At 46.8% G+C, this 23375-nt stretch overlaps 1 protein-coding gene across 2 annotated transcripts in view; it reads right to left on the reverse strand.

Moving 5' to 3' along the window:
* The window catches only part of WNK3 (WNK lysine deficient protein kinase 3), a 101371-nt gene that overhangs the window by 61594 nt on the left and 16402 nt on the right, over positions 1 to 23375 (reverse strand). For both annotated transcript variants that reach the window (XM_044305947.1, XM_044305948.1), the window contains exon 2: positions 22721 to 23314. In XM_044305947.1, the coding sequence (XP_044161882.1) occupies positions 22721 to 23248 (528 nt within the window). In that variant the 5' untranslated portion in view covers positions 23249 to 23314. The remainder of the gene's footprint in view (positions 1 to 22720; positions 23315 to 23375) is intronic.

A 23375-nucleotide genomic window follows, 5' to 3' on the forward strand; every position in this document is an offset into this window, starting at 1 on the left:
TTTTATATAAAAGTCGGGAGCCGGACGCTGCTCTACTCTCGCCAACAGCACGCTCCCAGGAGATCGCGCCTCACACACAGACTTGAAAAAAAAGGGGCCCTATGCACCCCGAAGCGCGTCGTAAATAAAAGATCAAAACCAACGTACAAGCCCCTGGTCGTGTTTTGCGCCTACAAGCCATCAGTCCAGAAACCACTCTGCACGTCGGGGAGAAGAGACAGGTCCTCTCCTAAGAATTATTTCATCTGTGCGCTCGAACCACAGATATAGGCGCCAACCACAAGGTAAAACGGGACTCCGGTCCATTGGTCGGATCCCACTTTTTCTACAGACGCTAGTGGAAGCTTTCTTCCTATTAAACTGGTTAAATACCAAAGCAGCACTTGAAGCCTGAGCGATGGCAGCAGGCTGATAAATTCAATTAGTAAGGTGTAATAAAGAGACGGATAACCAACAGGCTTCATAATAATGTGCTCATTAGATACGGTGACCGGTTTTGGTGTTAAATGCGGCCATCTGAAGAAAAACAAACTATCCCCCCAGGCCGGCAACAAAAGTAAAATCCTGAATTGCCCCCCCCCCCCCTGCGCCTTTCCCCAACACTGGTAACGTTATCATAAAATCTTTCTGATCTGGTGAATGAGGAAGCAGGGAAAAGCAATAAAAGGCAGAGCGCGGCTAATGAATAACCTTTATTACCGCAGGAGTCAGACACATTCTTAGCTCGCAGTCTGAGCGCTGAGCACGCTTATTACGCCATTATTTATTAATGCAGTTCTTTAGGGGGCCAGCGCTTAGATGCCACTAATATGCATCCCGTTTATGTGATTAAAGCCAAATAGTTCAGCTAAACACTGCAGGCGTGTCCCTTACTGAACCCTATGGGGGGCGCTGTTTGCCCCTTTTTTAATTGCTCTGTCCAACTCATTGAGGAAGCACATGCTCAGTTCCATCCGTCACCTGCTGCAGCCGACAGGACACATCCCTACTCGGTCAGCTGGATATAAATCTAGTAAGGCCTCTTGCACACGACCGCATGGCTAAAAACGGATCCACAAAAAATACGTTGGACATCCGTGTGCATTGCGGTTTTTGCGGAACGGAGCAGCTGGCCCCTGATAGAACAATACTATCCTTCTCCGTAATACGGACAATAATAACAGGACATGTTCTATCTTTGAACGGAAAAACGGAAACCAAAGACATAAGGAGTAACTTCAGTTTTTTTAGTTTTTTTTGCTGACTTATTGAAATGAATGGTTCTGTATACTGAACATAAAAAACGGAATGTAAACAGAAACAAAAAGTTTGTGTGCAAGAGGCCTAAACCTAACTGCAGGGGGGTGACGGGTGGTCCCAATATACACTAATTGCTTCATTTACACAGTGGTAATCAAGCGCCAATCCACTTGCTATACCATCGAATGGCGCTCGTTAGGGGCACAATATCAACTTGTATAAAATGGGGCCTAAGTTTTAAGTTCATCTTGACCTTTGTTTTCAGTTATGTTTTGGTATTTTCTTTTATGGATGAATGCTATACTACAGGAGAGCCCTGATTCATATATTAGGGTGGTGTGTGTGTATGTGTGTATATATATATATATATATATATATATATATATATATATATATATATATATATATACATACATATATACATACATACATACACACACCCCCCCCCTACATATAGCAGCTGCTCTCCGCCACTATCGGAAATGCCCCCGCTTGTTAGGCCGCATTCAGAAGCCAAAGCCGGGAGTGGATTCAAAAAGAGCCGGTCTATCCTTTATATTCCATTTATGATTCCCCCCCCCCCCTGCAAAAAATGCATGAAACAACCTGAACATGGAAGCCCAACACAGAAGGAAAAATCAGGCAAATAATATATATAATATGGAACTACTGAAATCACTAGAGCACAAGAGCAGCTTCAGCAAAAAAATAAATAAAGGAGTATCGGCTTTAACAAATCCCAAGTCCACTATGCCGTGAACTCCCCCTCCAAGAATTCTTCAGTATCTATAGCATTCCTGCTGCAAATGAGAAAAGGATGTTAAAGATTGTATGACGCTGCAGCCGGCATACAGGAAATATTAAGGTCGGAGTCTTCAGGGATGTTCCTGGAAACGGTTAATTGTTAGCCATAAGGTATAGGTTACAACACTTAAAGGGAAAGTAGTGGCAAAGTCTTCTCAATAAAACTAAATAGTGTGAATAAATGAGCAAGCGGGCAAAACCTAAAGCATGAACTAGCCAGAATGAGCAAGCATAAGCGAGCAGAGAGACTAAGGCCTCCTGCACACGACCGTAGATGTCCCGTTGCCATATTGCGGACCGCATTTGCGGATCCGCAATACACGGGCACCGTTCAGTGTGCATTCCGCATCACCGATGCGGACCCATTTACTTCAATGGGTCCGCAAATCCGGAGATGCGGAACGGGGTTTCGTCCCATACTTCCGTTCCGCAAAAATATAGAACATGTCCTATATTTTTGAGGAACGGCCGAATCACGGTCCCATTAAAGTGAATGGGTCCACAATCCGCTGCGGCTGCCTCAGACGGTGTTCGTGCATTAAAGGGGTTGTCACTGAGCCCTTACGTTTGTGTGCATGACCCAATGGGGGCACCTAACTCGAGAACGGACCCCCGCAAGGTGGTGGCTGGAGGACTCTGGTCCGGCCACCACCAAGCCGGCTCCCCATAGAAGTGAATGGGAGTGCACCGCATATGCCCGGCCCCCGTTCATTTCTATGGTGCTCAGCAGTTTTCGCCAGCCCCATAGAAAATTAATAGATGGCGTCTGCGCAGTGCGCCCTCCTTCACTTGCAGGGTTCCGTTCTCGATATAGGTGCTGGTCCCAGCAATTCGACCCGCACCTATAAGACAATGGGGGCATATCCTAGCGATATGCCCCCATTGTCCATGATGAGACAACCCCTTTAAGAACTTATGCACACAAACGTAAGGGCTCAGTGTCCTGGAAAATTGCGAACCGCAATGTACGGGCACTGGCTACGTGCACTCTGTGCTGCGGATGCAGACCCGTTGACTTGAATGACTGCAATCCGAGAGATACGGCAAAAGATGGGACATTTCCTATATTTTGCGTTTTGGAGGCACAGACCCGAAAGCCCTCAGAAGCGCTTTGTAGTGTTTTGTGGGCTTCCGTTCTGTGCCTCTGCTCCGCAAAATATAGGACATGCCCTATCTTTTGCCGTCTCTTGCGGAGCGCGGACCCATTCAGGTCAATGGATCCGCAGCGCGGAGTGCACACGGTCAGTGCCCGTATATTGCGGACTCGCCCTAACTGGTACTGTATTAGGCTTCATGCACACAACTGTAGTTTTGGTGCGGATCAGATGCGGACCCATTAATTTTAACGGGGCTGCAAAAGATGTGGACAGTGCACCGTGTGCTGTCCGCATCCGTATGTCCGTGAATCTGCAAAACAATTAGAAACAGGCAAGCATACGGCATGTTCTTACAGATGGAAGAACATACTGATCTGCTGAACGCACACAGCCAGTATCCGTGTTTTGCAGATCCGCAATTTGCAGACAGCAAAAACAGAGATACGGCCGTGTGCATGAGGCCTTACCCTGTGGATTTTCTGTACAAACATCCATATGTAGTACGCACCTTGTGCATATGACCTAAGAGTAAATGAGCAAGTGTGCTCACTCAAGGGTGTATTTGCAAGTCACAAAACAAGACACAGTCACCAATCATTGTGTGGACACATTCCCAAGATGTAAAGCCACATCCTTCCGAATAAAAAACGCTTTTCAGTCTTCGCATGGAATGGACGCAGATAAAAATCAGCCCGAGAGCTAATAAAATAGCCATGAAGAGCTCACTATACAACTGACACTAAAAATATCTGCTGTACCACATAGGGCCTCAGGGTAGAAATGGAATAGTCACAAGTATAGTGGCGGGTTTATTCTTAATACACAGTCAGCTGACCGTATGTTCCTGGAAACGTGCAGTCAAGGTTTCACGTGGTAGATATGCTACTACACTCAGGGTTAACCACAGCCCGGCAGTCGTGAACATCCGCTCTCAGCCGTTCCCTGCAGATCCTAAACAAAAAGCATGTAATTTACTTGTAAGTACGGCGTGCGCGCAGAGGCGGCGCACACACCGGCGATCGATGAGGACAGGGCCTGGGGGACTGGTTGAGGAAACAGGTCGATTACTCAGGTTGCAGGACGGTCTGCAGACGTTGTCGTCTGGACAGTCTGCAGCTCCAGACCAGACGTGTGAATCTGAAGACCACAAATAAAAGACCTGCCGTCTGAAAGACAAGTGGTTTCCTTGTGAATACATTAACTTAAGGACCCATTATTAAGATTAAAATCTTCTCTAAAAGAAATAGGATTCAAATGAGCGGTAATAAAAGGTGGCGTTCTAATGTTTTGACCTTGCAAAAGTAAAAAAAAAAAAAAAAGAACCAGTTCCGTCTCCTGGTACGTTCTACTATCTACATGTACTCCCACTAAATAATTCCATTGTGTTACTCCTCTCTTTTTCTTCCAAGAAATGTATAAAGAAGTGGTCAGCTCTGTGCTACCGTACCGCTTGTCAAAAAGTACTGATAGGATAGTGTTAAGGCCTCATGCACACGACCGGTGTGTTTTGTGGTCCGCAAATTGTGGATCCGCAAAACACGGATGGCGTCCGCGTGCGGACAGCCATTAATATAACTGCCTATTCTTGTCCGCAAAACGTCCAAGAATAGGACAGGTTATATTTAAATTTTTTGCGGACCACGGAACGGAGCAACGGATGCGGACAGCACACGGAGTGCTGTCTGCATATTTTGCGGCCCCATTGAAGTGAATGGGTCCGCACCCGAGCTGCAAAAAATGCGGCTCGGATGCGGACCAAAACAACGGTCGCGTGCATGAGGCCTAAGGCTGTATTAGACAGCTCGATAAGGCAGATGACTGTTGCGAGGGAAGTGTTCCGTCACGGCAATCGTCGGCTCGCTAGTAGAGGAGACAGATACTATTACATGCAGTGATCTCCTCCTCCGTATGGGGAGGATCGATCTCTATGCCATCGCTCGTCCCCATGCTGTATAGTGGTTTTCTGGGAGCAGATTGTGATTAGACACCACGATCTGCCGCCTGTGAACGGTGATTTATTTATTTTTTTAAACATGTCCAAAGATTTCGACTGCGCAATGAACGAGTGTTTGCTTGCTCATTCATTGGGTAATCTGCGCCAGTATTAAACTGCCAGATGATCGCTAACAAGCTCGTTAGCCATCATCTGCTGAAAAATTGGGAAGTGTAATAAGAGATTTAGACTGGGTATGAACACACTCCACTGAAAAGGAGAATGGTAACAACCCATAATTCATAATTTACCAGGAGGAATAACAGAAGAGCCGTTCGCAGGGCTGCAAGGAAATGTGCTCCAGAATCGCCATTTTATGAACAGACATGTCAGGAGATCTCTGTACAGTGCAAGGGTGCATAAAAGCGCTGATAATATTCGGGCTGTTCACACTTCAGCCACTCGTGGACCCTCACTCTCTTGGATTTCTGACTTCATCTACTGAGATGGATAGGAATCTGTAGCTCTTCTACAAGTGCTACTAAGGTAGCTATAGAAAAGCCTGAGTATATGGACGACAGACTCTGCTATAAACTTTATATAGCCACCGCTCCATTCTCTTCTATGGAACTGTTGGAAATAGCCGAGCCAGCGTGGTGCGCTCTCCATTCATTTCTATACAGTGCACCGCTCTGCAGAAATGAAGGGAGGCCGGCCGAGCATGCATGGTGCGCTCTTGTTCAGTTTGGGGGTCCCGCACCTAGCGATATGCCACTAATGTTTGAGGCGAGACAGCCCCTTTAAAAACACTGAACTGTAGAGCTGGGCATACACATTAGATGTGAGACAACCCCTTTAAGGTAATCACTGGAATCCATAGCTAATCCTGATAATCTCTAATATTGTACCTCGTACTCTCACACCTGACTTCGTCGTGAGTGAATTAGACGTGAGTGACGGCTTCACTTAGTTCCTAAATCTGTTATTTTTATCAGTAAATCTCCTAAACGTGCAGCGTACAACGCTCTACGAGGACACGGAGAAACTGCTAACTGCAGAATCTATCTAATAGCATAAAGGCTCATATTACCACACAAATGACAAAAATGACAGCAATCTTCATAAAAGAAAAAAAATCCACAGAAATCACACAAATTACTCTTTAATCAGCAGACGTCCCCTTAAAAAATACCAGCCTCCTGGGAAGCGTCCGGCAGTGCCACAAAGTATTCCCAGGAAACGAGCCGACAAGGCACCGATCAACAGGAAACACTCGGGCTCAGCCTCGGCAGTGGATTTATTGGAGAAAACAATTAAAGGTCTATAATCTGCATCTGATGATTATGGTCACCACCTTATCCCACAGATCTCTGGCTCTCGGTGACCACTATTAGGTACACTTTCTTGTATTTGAAAGGACCTGCCTATTGTCATCAGAACAACTTAAATCCTCTGCCCTCTGGGAAAAAAATCTATTCTGTTCTGTCGAGTCAAAGCCGTGTTACATGTGCTCTGTAACAAGGTGGAAATCGAGGGGATTCGTACCAGGGGTCTGCGTTCAGGACACTCGGCTGAAACACCCCTTGTACTGGAGGATTTAACACATTTAAGCACTGCATGGACGGCACCATGTCATACTTAAAAGGGGTTCTCCAGAAATTCATATTGATTGTCTACCCGCAGTCATCAATATGAAATTGGCAGGTGTCGGACTCCCAGCACCCCCTGCAGAAGATGCGGCACTTACCGGCCTGCTCACAGATTACGAAGCACGGCGCGGTCCACTGCAGCTCAGGCCCATTCACTTGAACAGGACTGAGCTGCATATAGGTCATGTGACATAACCGGTCTAGGAAGAGGCCTAAGCATTTACAGAGTGCCGCCACCTCTTTGGGGTTGCTGCGAGTCAGACCGCCACCAATCAAATACTGATGACCTATCCTGAGGAATCAAAATCCCAGACAATCCCTATAAAATGACCTTCCAGCTGCAGAAAAAAAATTCATATTAAAAACTGCAGAATGAATAGAACACTTACCTGTTCCCCTGCTTCATATTTTAAGCTGCAGGTCCATCACTTCTCAGGCTTCTCTTCTGCCATCCAACATGGCCGCACCGCTTCTCAGACTGCCAGATGTACACTGCATTTGTTGGTCCAAGACACTTCCTGCTGACTTTGGATTGGCCGACACTGCTCACGTGAACAGAGCCAGCCAATCCAAGAGAAGGGTTGGATAAGTGGGCTCCTAAAGCTCAGTGTCAGAGAGGCGGTGCAGCCATCTTGGATGGCAGAAAAGGAGCCTGTGAATTAGTGGATCTGGTCACCATCTAAGTGTCCTGTTTGTTCCCCAGATAGTGTGAATTTTTTCTCTTGAACCAGGGAGTCGCTTCCATTTCCCCTGTGGTGGTTCTACAGGAAAAATGTAGAAAAAATGTTTTTTGCCAAAGATGACGGCTGATTGCTGGGACACCCGAGATCACCTTAGGGTACTTTCACACTGGCGTTTTTCTTTTCCGATGCCGAGTTCCGTCCTAGGGGCTCAATACCGGAAAAGAACTGATCAGTTTCATCCCCATGCATTCTGAATAGAGAGCAATCCGTTCAGGATGTCTTCACTTACCGTAAGTCACTGAACGGCGGTTTGGACGGAGGAAATACCGCAGCATGCTGCGGTATTATCTCCGTCCAAAATTCCGAATCAGTTGCTGGAATGACAGATCCGACATTAATTTACATTGAAATGTATTAGTGCCGAATCCGGCATTAAAAATACCGCAATGCCAAATCTGTGAAAAAAATATATAACGGATCCGTTACTCCGGATGACATCCGTCTACAAATGCTGTCCGTTTGCATGCAGATTGCCGGATCCGGCAAGCAGTTCCGGCGACAGAACCGCTTGCCAAGCCACTCTGCCGCAAGTGTGAAAGTAGCCTTATTTGCTGAAGGACCCCGGACCGGACATCTGTGAACCAAACAGGCTTGTTCAAGGAGAAGGGGTGTTCGATGGAGGTTTAGGGCACGGTCACAAAACGCCTTTTTGGCATGGGTTTTAGCGTGCATTCAGTGACCAAAACCATGCCAAATCTGCGCTGAAACCACTTCCCATTGTTTTCAATTGGCCGAGACACACCGCAGTTCATGTGGCCGAGGATGTTCCCCGTGTGGTTTCCCAGACCACATGCATTCTTGGCACCCTCATCTCTGGAAGCCCGTTCACGGTTTGACTCCATTCAATGGAGCTAAACTGAAAGCGGCACCGCACCATTCAATGAAAAGCCAGGGGTTTCTTGCCATGGAATACGCAACGGATTTTGACACTGTTAAAATCCTGTGTGTGAACCTACCCTTAGAGGACGTTCACACAGTGACCTCTTCAGCTGACTTTGGGCGCAGACAGCCACACTATAATTTCGCCAAACACCCGCCAGCGCGCTCTCTGCCTCCAACACATCTCAATGGGAAGCAGCGCTGAGGATCACAGAGCAGCGATTTAAAGCCGCAGCTGCGCCAAGAACGGACATGTCCATTCTCGGCATGGCCATCCTCAGCACTGTCTCCCATTGATATGTATGGAAGGCAGCAAGGACATGACCATCGGCGGGTTTTTGGCTAACTTTCGGCCAAGCTGTCCACGCCAAAAAGCCGCCCGTGTCAACGTCCACGGCAGTACTGTGCGCCATTCTCCGAAAAGTGCTGTGTATGAAAACCACAGCAGATTCCGAGTTTCTTAAGCCCCCCCCCCGTTGGGCACCAGCAATCACTCCGCAGTCAAAGTCGTCAGATCACATTTCCTTCGCATTCTGCCGTTTGATGGGAGTAAATGCCGAACCTGTCGGACCATATCTGCGTGATTTTATGCATCAAGTCACCGACACGTGTTTGGCTGATTAAATGATTGCATTACTAAGCAGGTATTAAGGCGTATCTAATGGCCGCTGAGCTCTCGGCTTCGGGCTCCGAGGAAGGGGTTAATGGCGCTCTTCTGACTGACTGATTCTGTGTGCATATACTTTCAGGCATTTGTTTAATCATCTCAGGATTCATTGAAAAACTTTCATGCCTCGCATGGCTAGTTCTCGTTATATAACCTCAGTACACTGATGTATTATACTGCAGATCTCTGCTGTCAACCAGAGGCTTTGCTAATGTCGAGCTGGCACCCATCTGTGCCAACATCCTGTATAAACATTTTTTTAAATAAATAGACGGGTTACTTTGGCTTCGGCTGCTTACAGTCCGCCAATGATGTACCGAGAACGGCAGAAAGACAAGCTCCATAGACAATGAGAAAAAGTGAGCTGGAGGTCAGTGTCCGGCGCGGGCATCAGCAATGTCTGTATCTGCGCAGTTATCAATCAAATCCTTTCTAGTACATCCCTAACATCTATTGTAATAAAGCTGCATGAAGATCCACTCAAGAGCAGCTGGCATGTCCTGTACTGCTCCTCAGGACCCTGCAGGCAGACACTGCAAAGATGCAAAAGGAGCCATGAATGCTGTCACTCAGGTTCAACTGAGAAATGGGGGAAATTAAGCAGATTTGTACCTATGAAACTGGCTGACCTGTTGGCAGCTGAAGACATCTGTGTTCGTATGTGCCCGCAGTGCTGAGAAAAATGGGGACGTCGCCGTTACACCTAGAGGATCTGCCAGTATGGTGCCAAAGAAAAAAATTAAACCTCACCACGACCAACTCACGTGAGACATCATCACGCTAGGAGTATCGGGTTCTGCTGCCTTCAGTGAGGCGCGAGCGTCCGTGCATAAATTGCAACCCCTAAAATCTTCTTGAAGCCATTTTTAACGCCCATTAGACGGGTGCACGCCTGTCTATACAAAAAAGTGGACAACCCCATTTAATTGGTTCTCAAAAAGGACGTGACGGCCGTTATAAATTTAAGAAACCAAACCCCCTTGACTGAAGCGCTGCCTGTACAGCGGTGTAGCAGTATTTCATACAATCCATCTAATGTCTCACAGCGCACTGTACGCAGGTGTTCAGACAGGACATTCTGTAACAAGACTGCTCCTAAACCCAGTACAGATTACACATCTGCCTGCCACTAAACAGGCTGGAAATGCCCCAGAAACAGGAAACCGGAAAGCGTAAAAACAGGAAAGCAATACAGGCACGATGCTGACTATAAACAAACATGTATTAATGCCGTAACACTGTCACCAGTTTCTACGCATAGCAGATTAATGTGCGGGTCCTCCACTTTTTTTTTTCCACTTATAAAACCTGATTAACATCTCAGCCTGAGACGAGGAATGGCACGGCTGCTGCCAAATCTGCTTCTTACTGGTCAGCGCAGTAAAATTCCAGCTGCCTGACAGTCTGGTCACTAAGGATACTCTGCCTGACAACCAGTCTTTGCAAAGGGGTTGTCAGTCAACTCCAACCTAGCCAACCAGCCTGTCTCAGATCAAATCGTTAGTGTTATTGAGTTGTCAGACTACATAAAATATTGAAAAGAAGCCGTCCCCTCCGATAATGCCCAGTTATTGCTAGCATATGCCATCAATGTCAGATAGAAGCGTCTCCCAGAGGTGGGAACCTGGACCTATCTCAAGAACGGGGCCCCCGGAAGCAAACTGATAATAGCTGCACATGCGAGGCCACCCTCTGGTCACCGCTATGCTCAAGCACTGGTTTTGCCATTTCCAGCAGTCCTATACCGGTGGCAGCGCTTGCATGGTGCACTCGCCGTGCACTGCTATGGCACGCTTGCTTGGCTATTTTCCGAACTTCCTGAACAATTTGGAGAGCACGCCGCAGATGTGCAGTGTGCTCTCCTTCACTTCCAGAGCCCCGTTCTGGAGATAGGTGTGACCCGCACCTATGTGACATTGATGGTATACCCTAATGCAGCAATAAGCAACTTCCAGCACTCCAGTTCTGAAACAATTCCCAGAATGCTTTATTCATTTCAGTTACAAGAACAGCTGAACAAGTGAGAATGTTGGGAGTTGTAGTTTCATACGCCATCAACATCTGAAATGGGCCAACTCCCTTTAAGTGCAGTAATATCAAATAATGCTGCTGCCACCGACTTGTTTGCCCATGTGTATTTTACCACTCACCTCCGTTCCCCCTCTGTGCACCTGCAAACAGGCAGCGGAGTATGCAAGGACGACTGAGCACCGGTACATTAGGGAGAGTACTCCACGAGGAGTGCTCTCCATGTATTCCGGTGAAAGGGGTGAAGGTTCATGTAAAATTTAGCGATCTGGAGTCAGCAGCGACAGACAGATTCCATTTAATGACAGGCAGGAAACTGTTATAGTGTAAGTGCCACATTTTTTTAATTTATTTGCTAGTTTATTAGAGCTAGGCATGTATACCGGAGTTCTTCTGTTAATGATTGCCAAAAATCTGTAATACACTTCTAATAACAGCTTTCATTAATGTCCTCTGTCACTTTCCACTGCTCCCTTAAAAGACCGTTGCTATGGCTTGTCTGTCTTCCCTTTAGTATAAACAGAAGACAGAGGGGCGGTCCTTCACACTGCATGCCTGCATGAGGCTTCAGAGTGAGGAGGCGTGTGTCTCAGTAATCCGATCTGATTGGCTGTCAGGAAGCTGCTGGCTACAGCAAGTGTGAATGTGACCTGCGGGAAAGCAGTTTTGGCCTCAGAATTGGCAGAGGAGCCACTTTGAAAAGATCCTCACAGAATGCTCAAGAAAAACAATGGTAAGTGAAGAAACTAAAGATTGCTTTATACATAATGCTGCTGCAGCAGTAACATATGCTAAAATTGATTTAGTTTTTTTGTTTTTAAAGGGAGTCTGTCAGCAGATTTACCCCTTTTTAACCGCTTGCCGCCGCGCTAACGCCGAAAGGAGTCATCGCGGCGGCTCTCCCAGGTCACACTAACGCCAATAGGCGTCATCTCGCGAGACGCGAGATTTCCTGTGAACGCGCGCACACAGGCGCGCGCGCTCACAGGAACGGAAGGTAAGCGAGTGGATCTCCAGCATGCCAGCGGCGATCGCTCGCTGGCAGGCTGGAGATCCGAATTTTTTAACCCCTAACAGGTATATTAGACGCTGTTTTCATAACAGCGTCTAATATACCTCCTACCTGGTCCTCTGGTGGTCCCTTTTGTTAGGATCGACCACCAGAGGACTCAGGTAGGTCAGTACAGTCGCACCAAACACTACACTACACCCCCCCCCCCCCCCGTCACTTATTAACCCCTTATAAACCCCTGATCACCCATGATCACCCCATATAAACTCCCTGATCACCCCCCTGTCATTGATCACCGCCCTGTCATTGATCACCCCCCCCCCCTGTCAGGCTCCGTTCAGACGTCAGTATGATTTTTACGGATCCACGGATACATGGATCGGATCCGCAAAAAGCATACGGACGTCTGAATGGAGCCTTACAGGGGGGTGATCAATGACAGGCGGGTGATCACCCATATACACTCCCTGATCACCCCCTGTCATTGATCACTCCCCTGTAAGGCTCCATTCAGACGTCCGCATGATTTTTACGGATCCATGGATACATGGATCGGATCCGCAAAACACATGAGGACGTCTGAATGGAGCCTTACAGGGGGTGATCAATGACAGGCGGGTGATCACCCATATACACTCCCTGATCACCCCCCTGTCATTGATAACCCCCCTGTAAGGCTCCATTCAGACGTCAGCATGCGTTTTGTGGATCCGATCCATGTATCCATGGATCCGTAAAAAATCATGCGGATGTCTGAATGGAGCCTTACAGGGGGGGGTGATCAGTGACAGGGGGGTGATTACCCTGATCACCCCCTGTCATTGATAACCCCCCTGTAAGGCTCCATTCAGACGTCCGCATGCGTTTTGTGGATCCGATCCATGTATCCATGGATCCGTAAAAAATCATGCGGATGTCTGAATGGAGCCTTACAGGGGGGGTGATCAGTGACAGGGGGGTGATCACCCTGATTACCCTGATCACCCCCTGTCATTGATAACCCCCCTGTAAGGCTCCATTCAGACGTCCGCATGCGTTTTGTGGATCCGATCCATGTATCCATGGATCCGTAAAAAATCATGCGGATGTCTGAATGGAGCCTTACAGGGGGGGTGATCAGTGACAGGGGGGTGATCACCCTGATTACCCTGATCACCCCCTGTCATTGATAACCCCCCTGTAAGGCTCCATTCAGACGTCCGCATGCGTTTTGTGGATCCGATCCATGGATCCGTAAAAAATCATGCGGACGTCTCAATGGAGCCTTACAGGGGGGGTGATCAATGACAGGGGGGTGATTACCCTGATCACCCCCTGTCATTGATAACCCCCCTGTAAGGCTCCATTCAGACGTCCGCATGCGTTTTGTGGATCCGATACATGTATCCATGGATCCGTAAAAAATCATGCGGATGTCTGAATGGAGCCTTACAGGGGGGGTGATCAGTGACAGGGGGGTGATCACCCTGATCACCCCCTGTCATTGATAACCCCCCTGTAAGGCTCCATTCAGACGTCCGCATGCGTTCTGTGGATCCGATACATGTATCCATGGATCCGTAAAAAATCATGCGGATGTCTGAATGGAGCCTTACAGGGGGGGTGATCAGTGACAGGGGGGTGATCAGGGAGTCTATATGGGTGATCACCCCCCTGTCATTGATCACCCCCCCCCCCCCCCCCTGGTAAGGCTCCATTCAGACATTTCTTTTGGCACAAGTTAGCGGAAATTTTTTGTTTGTTTTTGTTTTTTCTTACAAAGTCTCATATTCCACTAACTTGTGTCAAAAAATAAAATCTCACATGGACGCACCATACCCCTCACGGAATCCAAATGCGTAAACATTTTTAGACATTTATATTCCAGACTATTCCATTTATATTCCAGACGCTTTAGGGCCCCCTAAAAAGCCAGGGCAGTATAAATACCCCACATGTGACCCCATTTCGGAAAGAAGACACCCCAAGGTATTCCGTGAGGGGCATATTGAGTCCATGAAAGATTGAAATTTTTGTCCTAAGTTAGCGGAAAGTGAGACTTTGTGAGAAAAAAAACAAAAAAAAAATCAATATCCGCTAACTTATGCAAAAAAAAAAAAAATTCTAGGAACTCGCCAGGCCCCTCATTGAATACCTTGGGGTGTCTTCTTTCCAAAGTGGGGTCACATGTGGGGTATTTATACTGCCCTGGCTTTTTAGGGGCCCGAAAGTGTGAGAAGAAGTCTGGGATCCAAATGTCTAAAAATGCCCTCCTAAAAGGAATTTGGGCCCCTTTGCGCATCTAGGCTGCAAAAAAGTGTCACACATGTGGTATCGCCGTACTCAGGAGAAGTTGGGGAATGTGTTTTGGGGTGTCATTTTACATATACCCATGCTGGGTGAGATAATATCTTGGTCAAATGCCAACATTGTATAAAAAAATGGGAAAAGTTGTCTTTTGCCAAGATATTTCTCTCACCCAGCATGGGTATATGTAAAATGACACCCCAAAACACATTCCCCAACTTCTCCTGAGTACGGCGATACCAGATGTGTCACACTTTTTTGCTGCCAAGGTGGGCAAAGGGGCGCATATTCCAAAGTGCACCTTTTGGATTTCACCGGTCATTTTTTACACATTTTGATTGCAAAGTACTTCTCACACATTTGGGCCACTAAATTGCCAGGGCAGTATAACTACCCCACAAGTGACCCCATTTTGGAAAGAAGACACCCCAAGGTATTCCGTGAGGGGCATGGCAAGTTTTTAGAATTTTTTATTTTTTGTCGCAAGTTAGTGGAATATGAGACTTTGTAAGAAAAAATAAAAAAAATAAAATCATCATCATTTTCCGCTAACTTGTGACAAAAAATAAAAAGTTCTATGAACTCACTATGCCCATCAGCGAATACCTTAGGGTGTCTACTTTCCGAAATGGGGTCATTTGTGGGGGTTTTCTACTGTTTGGGCATTGTAGAACCTCAGGAATTATGACAGGTGCTCAGAAAGTCAGAGCTGTTTCAAAAAGCGGAAATTCACATTTTTGTACCATAGTTTGCAAATGCTATAACTTTTACCCAAACCATTTTTTTTTTTGCCCAAACATTTTTTTTTTATCAAAGACATGTAGAACAATAAATTTGGCGAAAAATGTATATATGGATGTCGTTTTTTTTGCAAAATTTTACAGCTGAAAGTGAAAAATGTCATTTTTTTGCAAAAAAATCGTTAAATTTCGATTAATAACAAAAAAAGTAAAAATGTCAGCGGCAATGAAATACCACCAAATGAAAGCTCTATTAGTGAGAAGAAAAGGAGGTAAAATTCATTTGGGTGGTAAGTTGCATGACCGAGCAATAAACCGCTAAAGTTGTGGAGTGCTGATTTGTAAAAAAGGGCCTGGTCACTAGGGGGGTATAAACCTGTGGTCCTTAAGTGGTTAACAGTTGCCATACCGCTGTAGCCACAAAACAGATGATTAACACGGTACCTTTATATGCTTTGGTGGACTTTTAAATATACCAAAAACGAACTTTGATGAGGGCTCGCAAGTGCCCAGGGCGGAGTCCACCGGGTTGGAGCCCAGGCAGCTCTGCCTCTTCGGCTCTTATCCCCGCCCAGCCTCCTCCTCTGCTCGCCTATCTGTTGTCTCTCCCCCTCAGCGAGATCCCGCGCAGACGCGATGACTTCCTTGGTCGGGGCATGCGCATAAGCTACTGCGATGCCGTGTCAACAATGGGCATGGCAGTGCGCATGCCCCGGCCAAGGAAGTTATCGCATCGGCACGGGATCTCGCTGAGGGGGAGAGACAACAGATAGGCGGGCAGAGGAAGAGGCTGGGCGGGGATAAGAGCCGAAGAGGCAGAGCTACCTGGGCTCCAACCCGGTGGACTCCGCCCTGGGCACTTGCGAGCCCTCATCAAAGTTCGTTTTTGGCATATTTAAAAGTCCACCAAAGCATATAAAGGTACCGTGTTAATCATCTGTTTTGTGGCTACAGCGGTATGGCAACTGTTAAAAAGGGGTAAATCTGCTGACAGACTCCCTTTAAATGAAAACATGACAGTTACACTTATAAAAAAAAAAAAAACTCCACCACTGCTGTAAGGCATCCGTCATAAGTAGGGACGAGCGAATCGACTTCGGATGAAACATCCTAAGTCGATTCGCATAAAACTTTGTTCTAATACTGTACAGAGCAGGAGCTCCGTACAGTATTAGAATGTATTGGCTCAAATGAGCTGAAGTTATTACTTTGCGAAGTCTCGCGAGACTTCGCATAATAACTTCAGAAATTTATTTATACTGTAAAAAACACTTGAGACTTCGCAAAGTAATAACTTCAGCTCATCTGAGCCAATACATTCCAATACTGTACGGAGCTCCTGCTCTGTACAGTATTAGAACAAAGTTTTATGCGAATCGACTTTGGATGTTTCATCTGAAGTCGATCCGCTCATCCCTAGTCGTAAGCTCCAATGCTCACACACTGTGTGAAGATACAACAGCTTGCACCCATGATATCAACTATCAGTTATTGGCAGACAGTGTACAGCAGGATCTCCTGACTGATGATTAATTTGTACCCTGTGATAAATAATCTTAAATCCTGAGAAATACATCCGTTCGCATCCTAATAACCACAAACTCCTCTAGCCGTGCACCCTCAATAGCTCCTTCAGCCAGTCGTCATCTCTCCCGACTCCCCCATACACATGCACAGATGGTCTGGCCGAATAAAGCTGCTGCTGCCAGACACCTCGGAGGAGAACAAAATGGAGCGGGCCGGAAAATTCAAGAGTCCAGATTACATTGTTTAACGGTCCTGAAAAAAAACTTTAGGTTCGTCTGGCAATATAGTAATGTGTAAGGGGGAAGGGGGGGTCTCTAGACTAAATCTAAGTGATTAAGATAATGAAGACAATGATCATGCATAGAAAGAAAATATTCTAAAATACAACCCGCACTGGGGGCGAGGGCGCCCACGTTCACATCTGACCCAACTACATGGAAGGTAAGGGGGAAGTGAGCACAGAAATGCATGCACATGTTTCACTTGCTAGCAACTGGTAGACTAAAAAAAGACGAGATGCAACAAGGTCAGCATTTGGAAATTCCTCTTTCGCCATGTGCCCCCGGCCACACACTTAGTGCAATAATGGGGCAATTTACTTACTAGCTTCACAACTTCTCCTGTGATACTCCCCAGAAAAGCTACAGTCTGCAACTTTCCTGTCTTTAATTCATTTACCGTGAATGTGCGCCCTGGTCATTTCCTAAAAGGTTTGCCCAAGTGTTTAACACTGATACCCATCTCCAGACACCCCCCTCCCAATCTGCTGTTTGAGGCCATAGTGATCGGGTGCTTGGTATGCTGATCAACAGGGGTGCCGGGTATCGGGTCCCCACCGAACACATAGTGATGACCTACCCTGAGGACATGTCATCAGTATTTAAAGGGGTATTCCCATCTCAGGCATGGGGGGGTAGAATATGCCCCCAATGTCCGATAGGTGCAGGTCCCACCTCAGGGACCCACAATTATACTTCGAACAGAGCCTGCAAAGTGCCAGAGGGCGCACCGTCCTTCATTCCTTCCTATGGGAGTGCCAAAAATAGCAGCTGGCTCGGCAGTTTCCGTAAGCCCCATAGAAGTGAATGGAGCGGCGTCCGACTTTGAGTGGTGCGATCCCCATTCATCACAATGGGACTTTCGATGCAATCAAAGGAACTAATGGAGGGTGGCCGCACATGCAAGGTGGGCTCTCCTTCACTTTATGGGCTCCGTTCTACGTATAGACCCGCACCTAGCGATATGACCCCAATCTTCTAGCGATATGACCCCAATCTTCCAGATAGGAATAAACCTTTAACAGTCGGACAACCCCTTTAACATTGTTTTATAGTAGGGGGAGCTGAATTTTAATGATACAGAGCTCCAGCTCTTCCGCATAGACAAAGTTAAATCAGTATGCATAAAGGAACCGGCACGGCCGAGATACTGCATTAATAACGTAATTCACAAGATACTTATATATGATTTACCGTGTTTTTATACCAAAACAGAGAAAGTCTTGAATGTTTTCCCCAAAAAATTCTAGTCTATTTCCTATCTGGAACCTGGTAATAACTACGTATCAGGTGAATGAACTGACAAACGTATTTCTCTCACTAGATGGACAGAAGGTAGATAGCGGCATACTGTATATTGAAACCCCCCTATGTATACTGGTAAGTGGTTCTGATCCTATGATGGTCATTACTGCCTAGATCAGGCACAGACAGGCCGACTGATAGATGGAGCGAACTGAGCAGCTATAAACCTGCACAGTGATGTGTACAGATCAGTGGCAGAGGGAGAACTACGAAGCTACGAGCGGCCGCACAGTTCTCTCAATGATCAGACTGCTATATATTTGTTCTGCACAAGCATTAATGGGGATATTCAGCACTTTTATTTGAATAACCTATCCCCAACATAAGCCATCGACATCTGATCGTGGGGGGGTCTAACCCCTGGCACCCCACCAATCAACTGTCCAGTAGTAGCTCTGGAACTACACAGCTCCGGGTGAAGTGAATGGGAGCAATGCTGCAGTAACCAGCTCTGTCCATTACACTATGGAAGGAAACTGTATAGTTCTGGCGCTGGATCTATTTCAGAAAAGCCGATTGGCAGGACTGCAGGTATATGGACCCCCGCCAATTAGATATAAAAGCACTGGGCTATACGCACACAACTGTCCGCAAACCGCGGATCCACAAAATATGGATACCAGCCATGTGAAGTCCACTTATTTCTACTGGAGCTGGCTATTGTTGTCTGCAATTGCAGACCAATAAAAATGAATGGGTCAGCGTACAACCCGCTAATAACACGGATTGGATGTAGATCCAAACAGTTGCAGATGGCGATAGAGTTTATTTATTTTTTAATCACTATTATTATTATTGCCATTATGTAAGTCCATATATCATTTACAAATAAGACTAACTCCACCTGATATTACCCCAAGAAGAGTCTGCTATAATTTAATAAGACTTAACTTTCCTGAGGGCAAAACAAATGCTGCCAAATGTGAATAATAGAGCGTATTGTGCCATTTTTAGGTGATGTTGCCATAAAGCAACTCGCTCCGAGAGAGTAACTATTGCAGATCAACTCTTCTTATTCTCATTTGTTTTAGTTATTTTTTTTTTATATATTTATTTTGATTAAAACATTTTACTTATCTACAGCTCCAAATCTCCATAGTATAGAATTAAAATATTGAATTTTGTCTGCCTGCCCATGTGTGTGGATGCCGTAGCGCGCGTCTGCATGTGGATCAGCCTGGCAAACTACAAATCTGCATCAGAAGTCCGCCTCAGATTACACATCGTATTTTCTAAGGTGCGTTTTGAAGCATAAACAGATCCTTAGAAGGCAGGGCTTCAACCCGTTTACCGCTTAAGGACCGCAGAATGAGTCCGCATCCATTCCGATGGGTGTGGACCCATTCATTCTCTATGGGGCCGGAAGAGATGCGGAAAGCAGTATGCTGTCCGCATCTCCGGAGCGCGCCCCCGATCTTCCGGTGCGCAGCTTCGAAAAAATAAAAAATAAAAGGGAAGAGCATATTGCGGACAAGAATAGGCATTTCTATGGGGGTGTCGGCCAGGTGTATTGCGGATCCGCAATGCACTACGGACGTCTGAATGGACCCCAAGAGTTCCTAGGAACTTAGCTATGACAAGCCTCTTTCCGAGGCCCAAAGCTTTCATAGCAATTAGCAACTGAGCGGCTCCCTAGATTTTGGTGCCCAGGAGCCATTTAAGCCCCGAGTCCATCGCCAATCTCAGACTGGCGGCTAGAGCGGGAGCCATCTTTTAAGTGCGGACATCTGTCGTATATGTACAGATGTCCTTAAGTGGTTAAAGAAGTTTTCCAGGAGTTCGATACTGATGCTCTATGACACCTGTGCTTTGCACTGCAGCTAAGGCCTATTCAGTTGCCTAGGACCGAGCTGTAAATAGACAATGTGACATCACTGGCCGAGGACGAGGCCTCAGTGCTCACTGGAGGGCCGTGACCTCTCAAACAATTGATCAGCAGGGGTGCCAGGAGTCAGACCCCCACCAATCTGATATTTACGAGCATTGAAGATAGACTTTCAATACTAAACCTCTGGATAACCCCTTTAAACCGACACACACCATATCACAGTGCACTCTATTCCCTCTATTCCAACTTAAACTTGGCCTTGCTATCGACTGTAATAGGCTTCTTACGCACTTGTCCTGGGCGTGACAGACAGTAAACCAGCACATGAGCCGCAGTTCATGTGGGAGAATCCACAAGGGGGCTGGTTACTCAGAGCAGGCTGCCCAAACAAAGTTTAACTCATCTGGCGACTGACGTTGTGCCAGACTTGGCATTACTTCTCGGTCACCTGTGGATCCCCCAGTTCAGATTTTTTGTGCCCCAGAAGTTGTACCAACATAACACAGGGAGCGGTCACCAAAAAGTCCCGTATATAAGGGTGCCATTTTGGCACAGCTTATCCACAGCTAAGGCCTCATTCACATAGGCTGTTCCCGCATTGCGCACCACAAACAGCAGTTAAGCAATATACGGGCACCGGTCGCGTGCACCCCGCATCAAGGATGCGGACCTATTCACTTGAGTGCTTCCGTGAGGTTTCTGTAGGTGCCTCTGCACCTCAAAAAAGTACTGCATGCACTGCTTTTTTGCAGTACAGACAGATCGCGGACCCATTCAAGTTGATCAGTCTGCAGAATCCGCACGGAGGTTGCCTGTGCATTGCAGCCGTGTGCATGAGGCCTGACACCTATATTTGCTCTCGGTGCAGCAGTGGTTGATATTTGCTGCCTGCAGATTTCACCCCGGCTGTAGTACCCATTCCCGGCAGGGCATCTGTGGCATCACCACCACACTGCACTCACAGGGGCGTTACTGATCTGTGGGGGTTATCTTGATCACTCCAGACAGCGATCTCTCACATACTGGGGTTTTGCCTAAATTCATAATACGCCTTCCCCGGTCTTTAAATGACATTTGAATAAAAAGTATCCCCGTTTCACCTTAATGTTTTCTTTAGGCAGTGAATTCGTTTTCCAGGAAACGTCCCCCATAGCACTGCTGAGGAGTGATTATGCCGTAAAAGTCAAGTTAAGCATTTTTGCGGGTCAATGAGCCGAAACCACAGTCAAACTCCAAAACTAAGATGAGTCCGGGTACATTGACCAAATTCTTTCAACACAGCTCAGTCTGCCAGAACCAGCCGCGTTTAACAGGTTTGAGTACCTTTCAGGGCACCACACCCCCTTTTTGTAAGTCAGGTAAGGCTCCAGGCTGACAACTGTTGCAGCGCTCACCATACATATCCCTATAGCCTTGTGCCACATTGAGATGCTGCTCAAGGAAATCAGCGCGGTGCTAATGATTTTAAAGTGGTTTTCCAACTTAAGGATATTGATAGCCGAGGTGCAGAATAAGCCATAAATATCAGGATACAACTCTGGGCACCCAGGCCTCTTCATTGTGTACCTCTGTCGGTCTATTTAGTAGTGGCTGTACACAGTATTGCCATTTCACCCAATTAGAGTCCATTCACACGCCTGCAGTGTTTTGCGGATCCGCAAAACACTGGGTCGGCACCCTTATTTTTTTGCAGAGCCGCAGACCGGAAGTTCGGAGCCCGCGGACCGGAAATGCGGACAGCACACTGTGTGCTGTCCGCATCTTTTCAGTCCTCATTAAAAATAAATGGGTCCGCACCCATTCTGCATAATTGCGTAACGGATCCGGACCCAAAGTGCGGACGTCTGAATGGACCCTTAATCTGAAGAGGATGAAGCTGCAAAATGGTGTACTACCAGGTATACAGTGTGCAGGGAGATCGACTGAAGCTAACAATGAAGAAGCCCCAACACAAGCAAGAGCACTGCAGCTCCATCAAACAGCAGCCAAGGATCGGACACCCAACCTATTCCAAAAAAGCCATTTATAAAGGGGTATTCCAGTTGTGTCAAGCTAATTACTATTAGATTGCTGGGGTTCTTACCACTGGGACCCCGAACGATCATAAGAACGGGGGCCTTGTATACCCCTGAAATGAACGGAGAGGCTGGTTGCACACGGCCCCTCCATTAGTTTCTATGGGAGTTCTGCAGATACTGTAGCTCTGTACTCCGGAACTCCCCCAGAACTAAATGGAGATGCTGCATGCATGTCTGACTGGCCGCTCTGTTCTTTTCAAGGGGTACGGGGCCCCGTTTTCATGATCGGTGGAGGTGCCAGCAGTAAGACCCCCACCAATCTAGTAGTTAATCCCTATCCTGTGGATAGGGGATACCTTCAAACAACCCGAATACCCCTTTAAGTGGCATCCTACACGTCTGCAGTGGATAATCTTATTTCGCTCATTCTCAAGAATGCAACAAGCAAGTTATCAAGCAGATGTGTAACGCAATAGAAATTCATCTTCATGCAGCTATGAGAGAAAGTTTGTGAGAAATTGTTAATGTGTGCCTCAGTAACACCTCAGAAAGCAAATGAAAGACATATTCATAACCTATAACATTCCAGGAAGCTGAAGAGCAAACACAGGATTTACCAGCCGCCACAGTCAAGCAACCGCATAGAGGTCACTTGTGAAGCGAGAGTTTTAGCAAAACTGGACTAACCTGCAGCTCGCACCAAGCAACTTCTACCCAAGTCTCAGTGTCCAACCCTTTAAAGACTGTCTTAAAAGCCCCACGGCCCAACTCAATGTCAAACTTCAAAAATCGGCCACCGGGGGACGTCGCCACGGCCTTCATTTCAGCCTCTTCCTCCATTTCCTTCTCTGTTTTCTCTCTAGGGGAGTCCTTGCTGGCATCCAATACCACTTTTGGTTCGTGCTTATCATCCTGACCTACTCCAACGGCATTCACCATGGGGTGGTCCTGTTGAGGCTTGCCCTCACAGTTGGCGACCTTCTCCTCTTTGATGGGTTGCTCCAACATTGTGTCATCTTCAGTAATGTCGACGCTCTTTCTGAAAAATCGCTTCCGCTCGCTAGTCCCTGAAGCGGAGAGAGGTTTCTCGCCGTCTTCCAGGCTGACATGCCGGACCAGAGAAGAGTCCTGAGGGGCGAGATTTTTTTCTGCAGAAAATCCAGCTGGTTTGTCCGACTCATCGGTGCTTGCTGGTTCTCCAGAGTCGGTCGCCATTTTCCTCAGATTTGCTGTTCAAGTTTCCACAGAATATACAGTAAATGATCTTTCCAGAATTAAGACCTGTAAAAAAAAAAAAAAAAAGTACATAATATTAAAATCTGGATAAAAACACAGATTTAAG

The sequence above is a fragment of the Bufo gargarizans genome, chromosome 9 (genome assembly GCF_014858855.1).
Source record: "Bufo gargarizans isolate SCDJY-AF-19 chromosome 9, ASM1485885v1, whole genome shotgun sequence".
Taxonomy (NCBI): domain Eukaryota; kingdom Metazoa; phylum Chordata; class Amphibia; order Anura; family Bufonidae; genus Bufo; species Bufo gargarizans.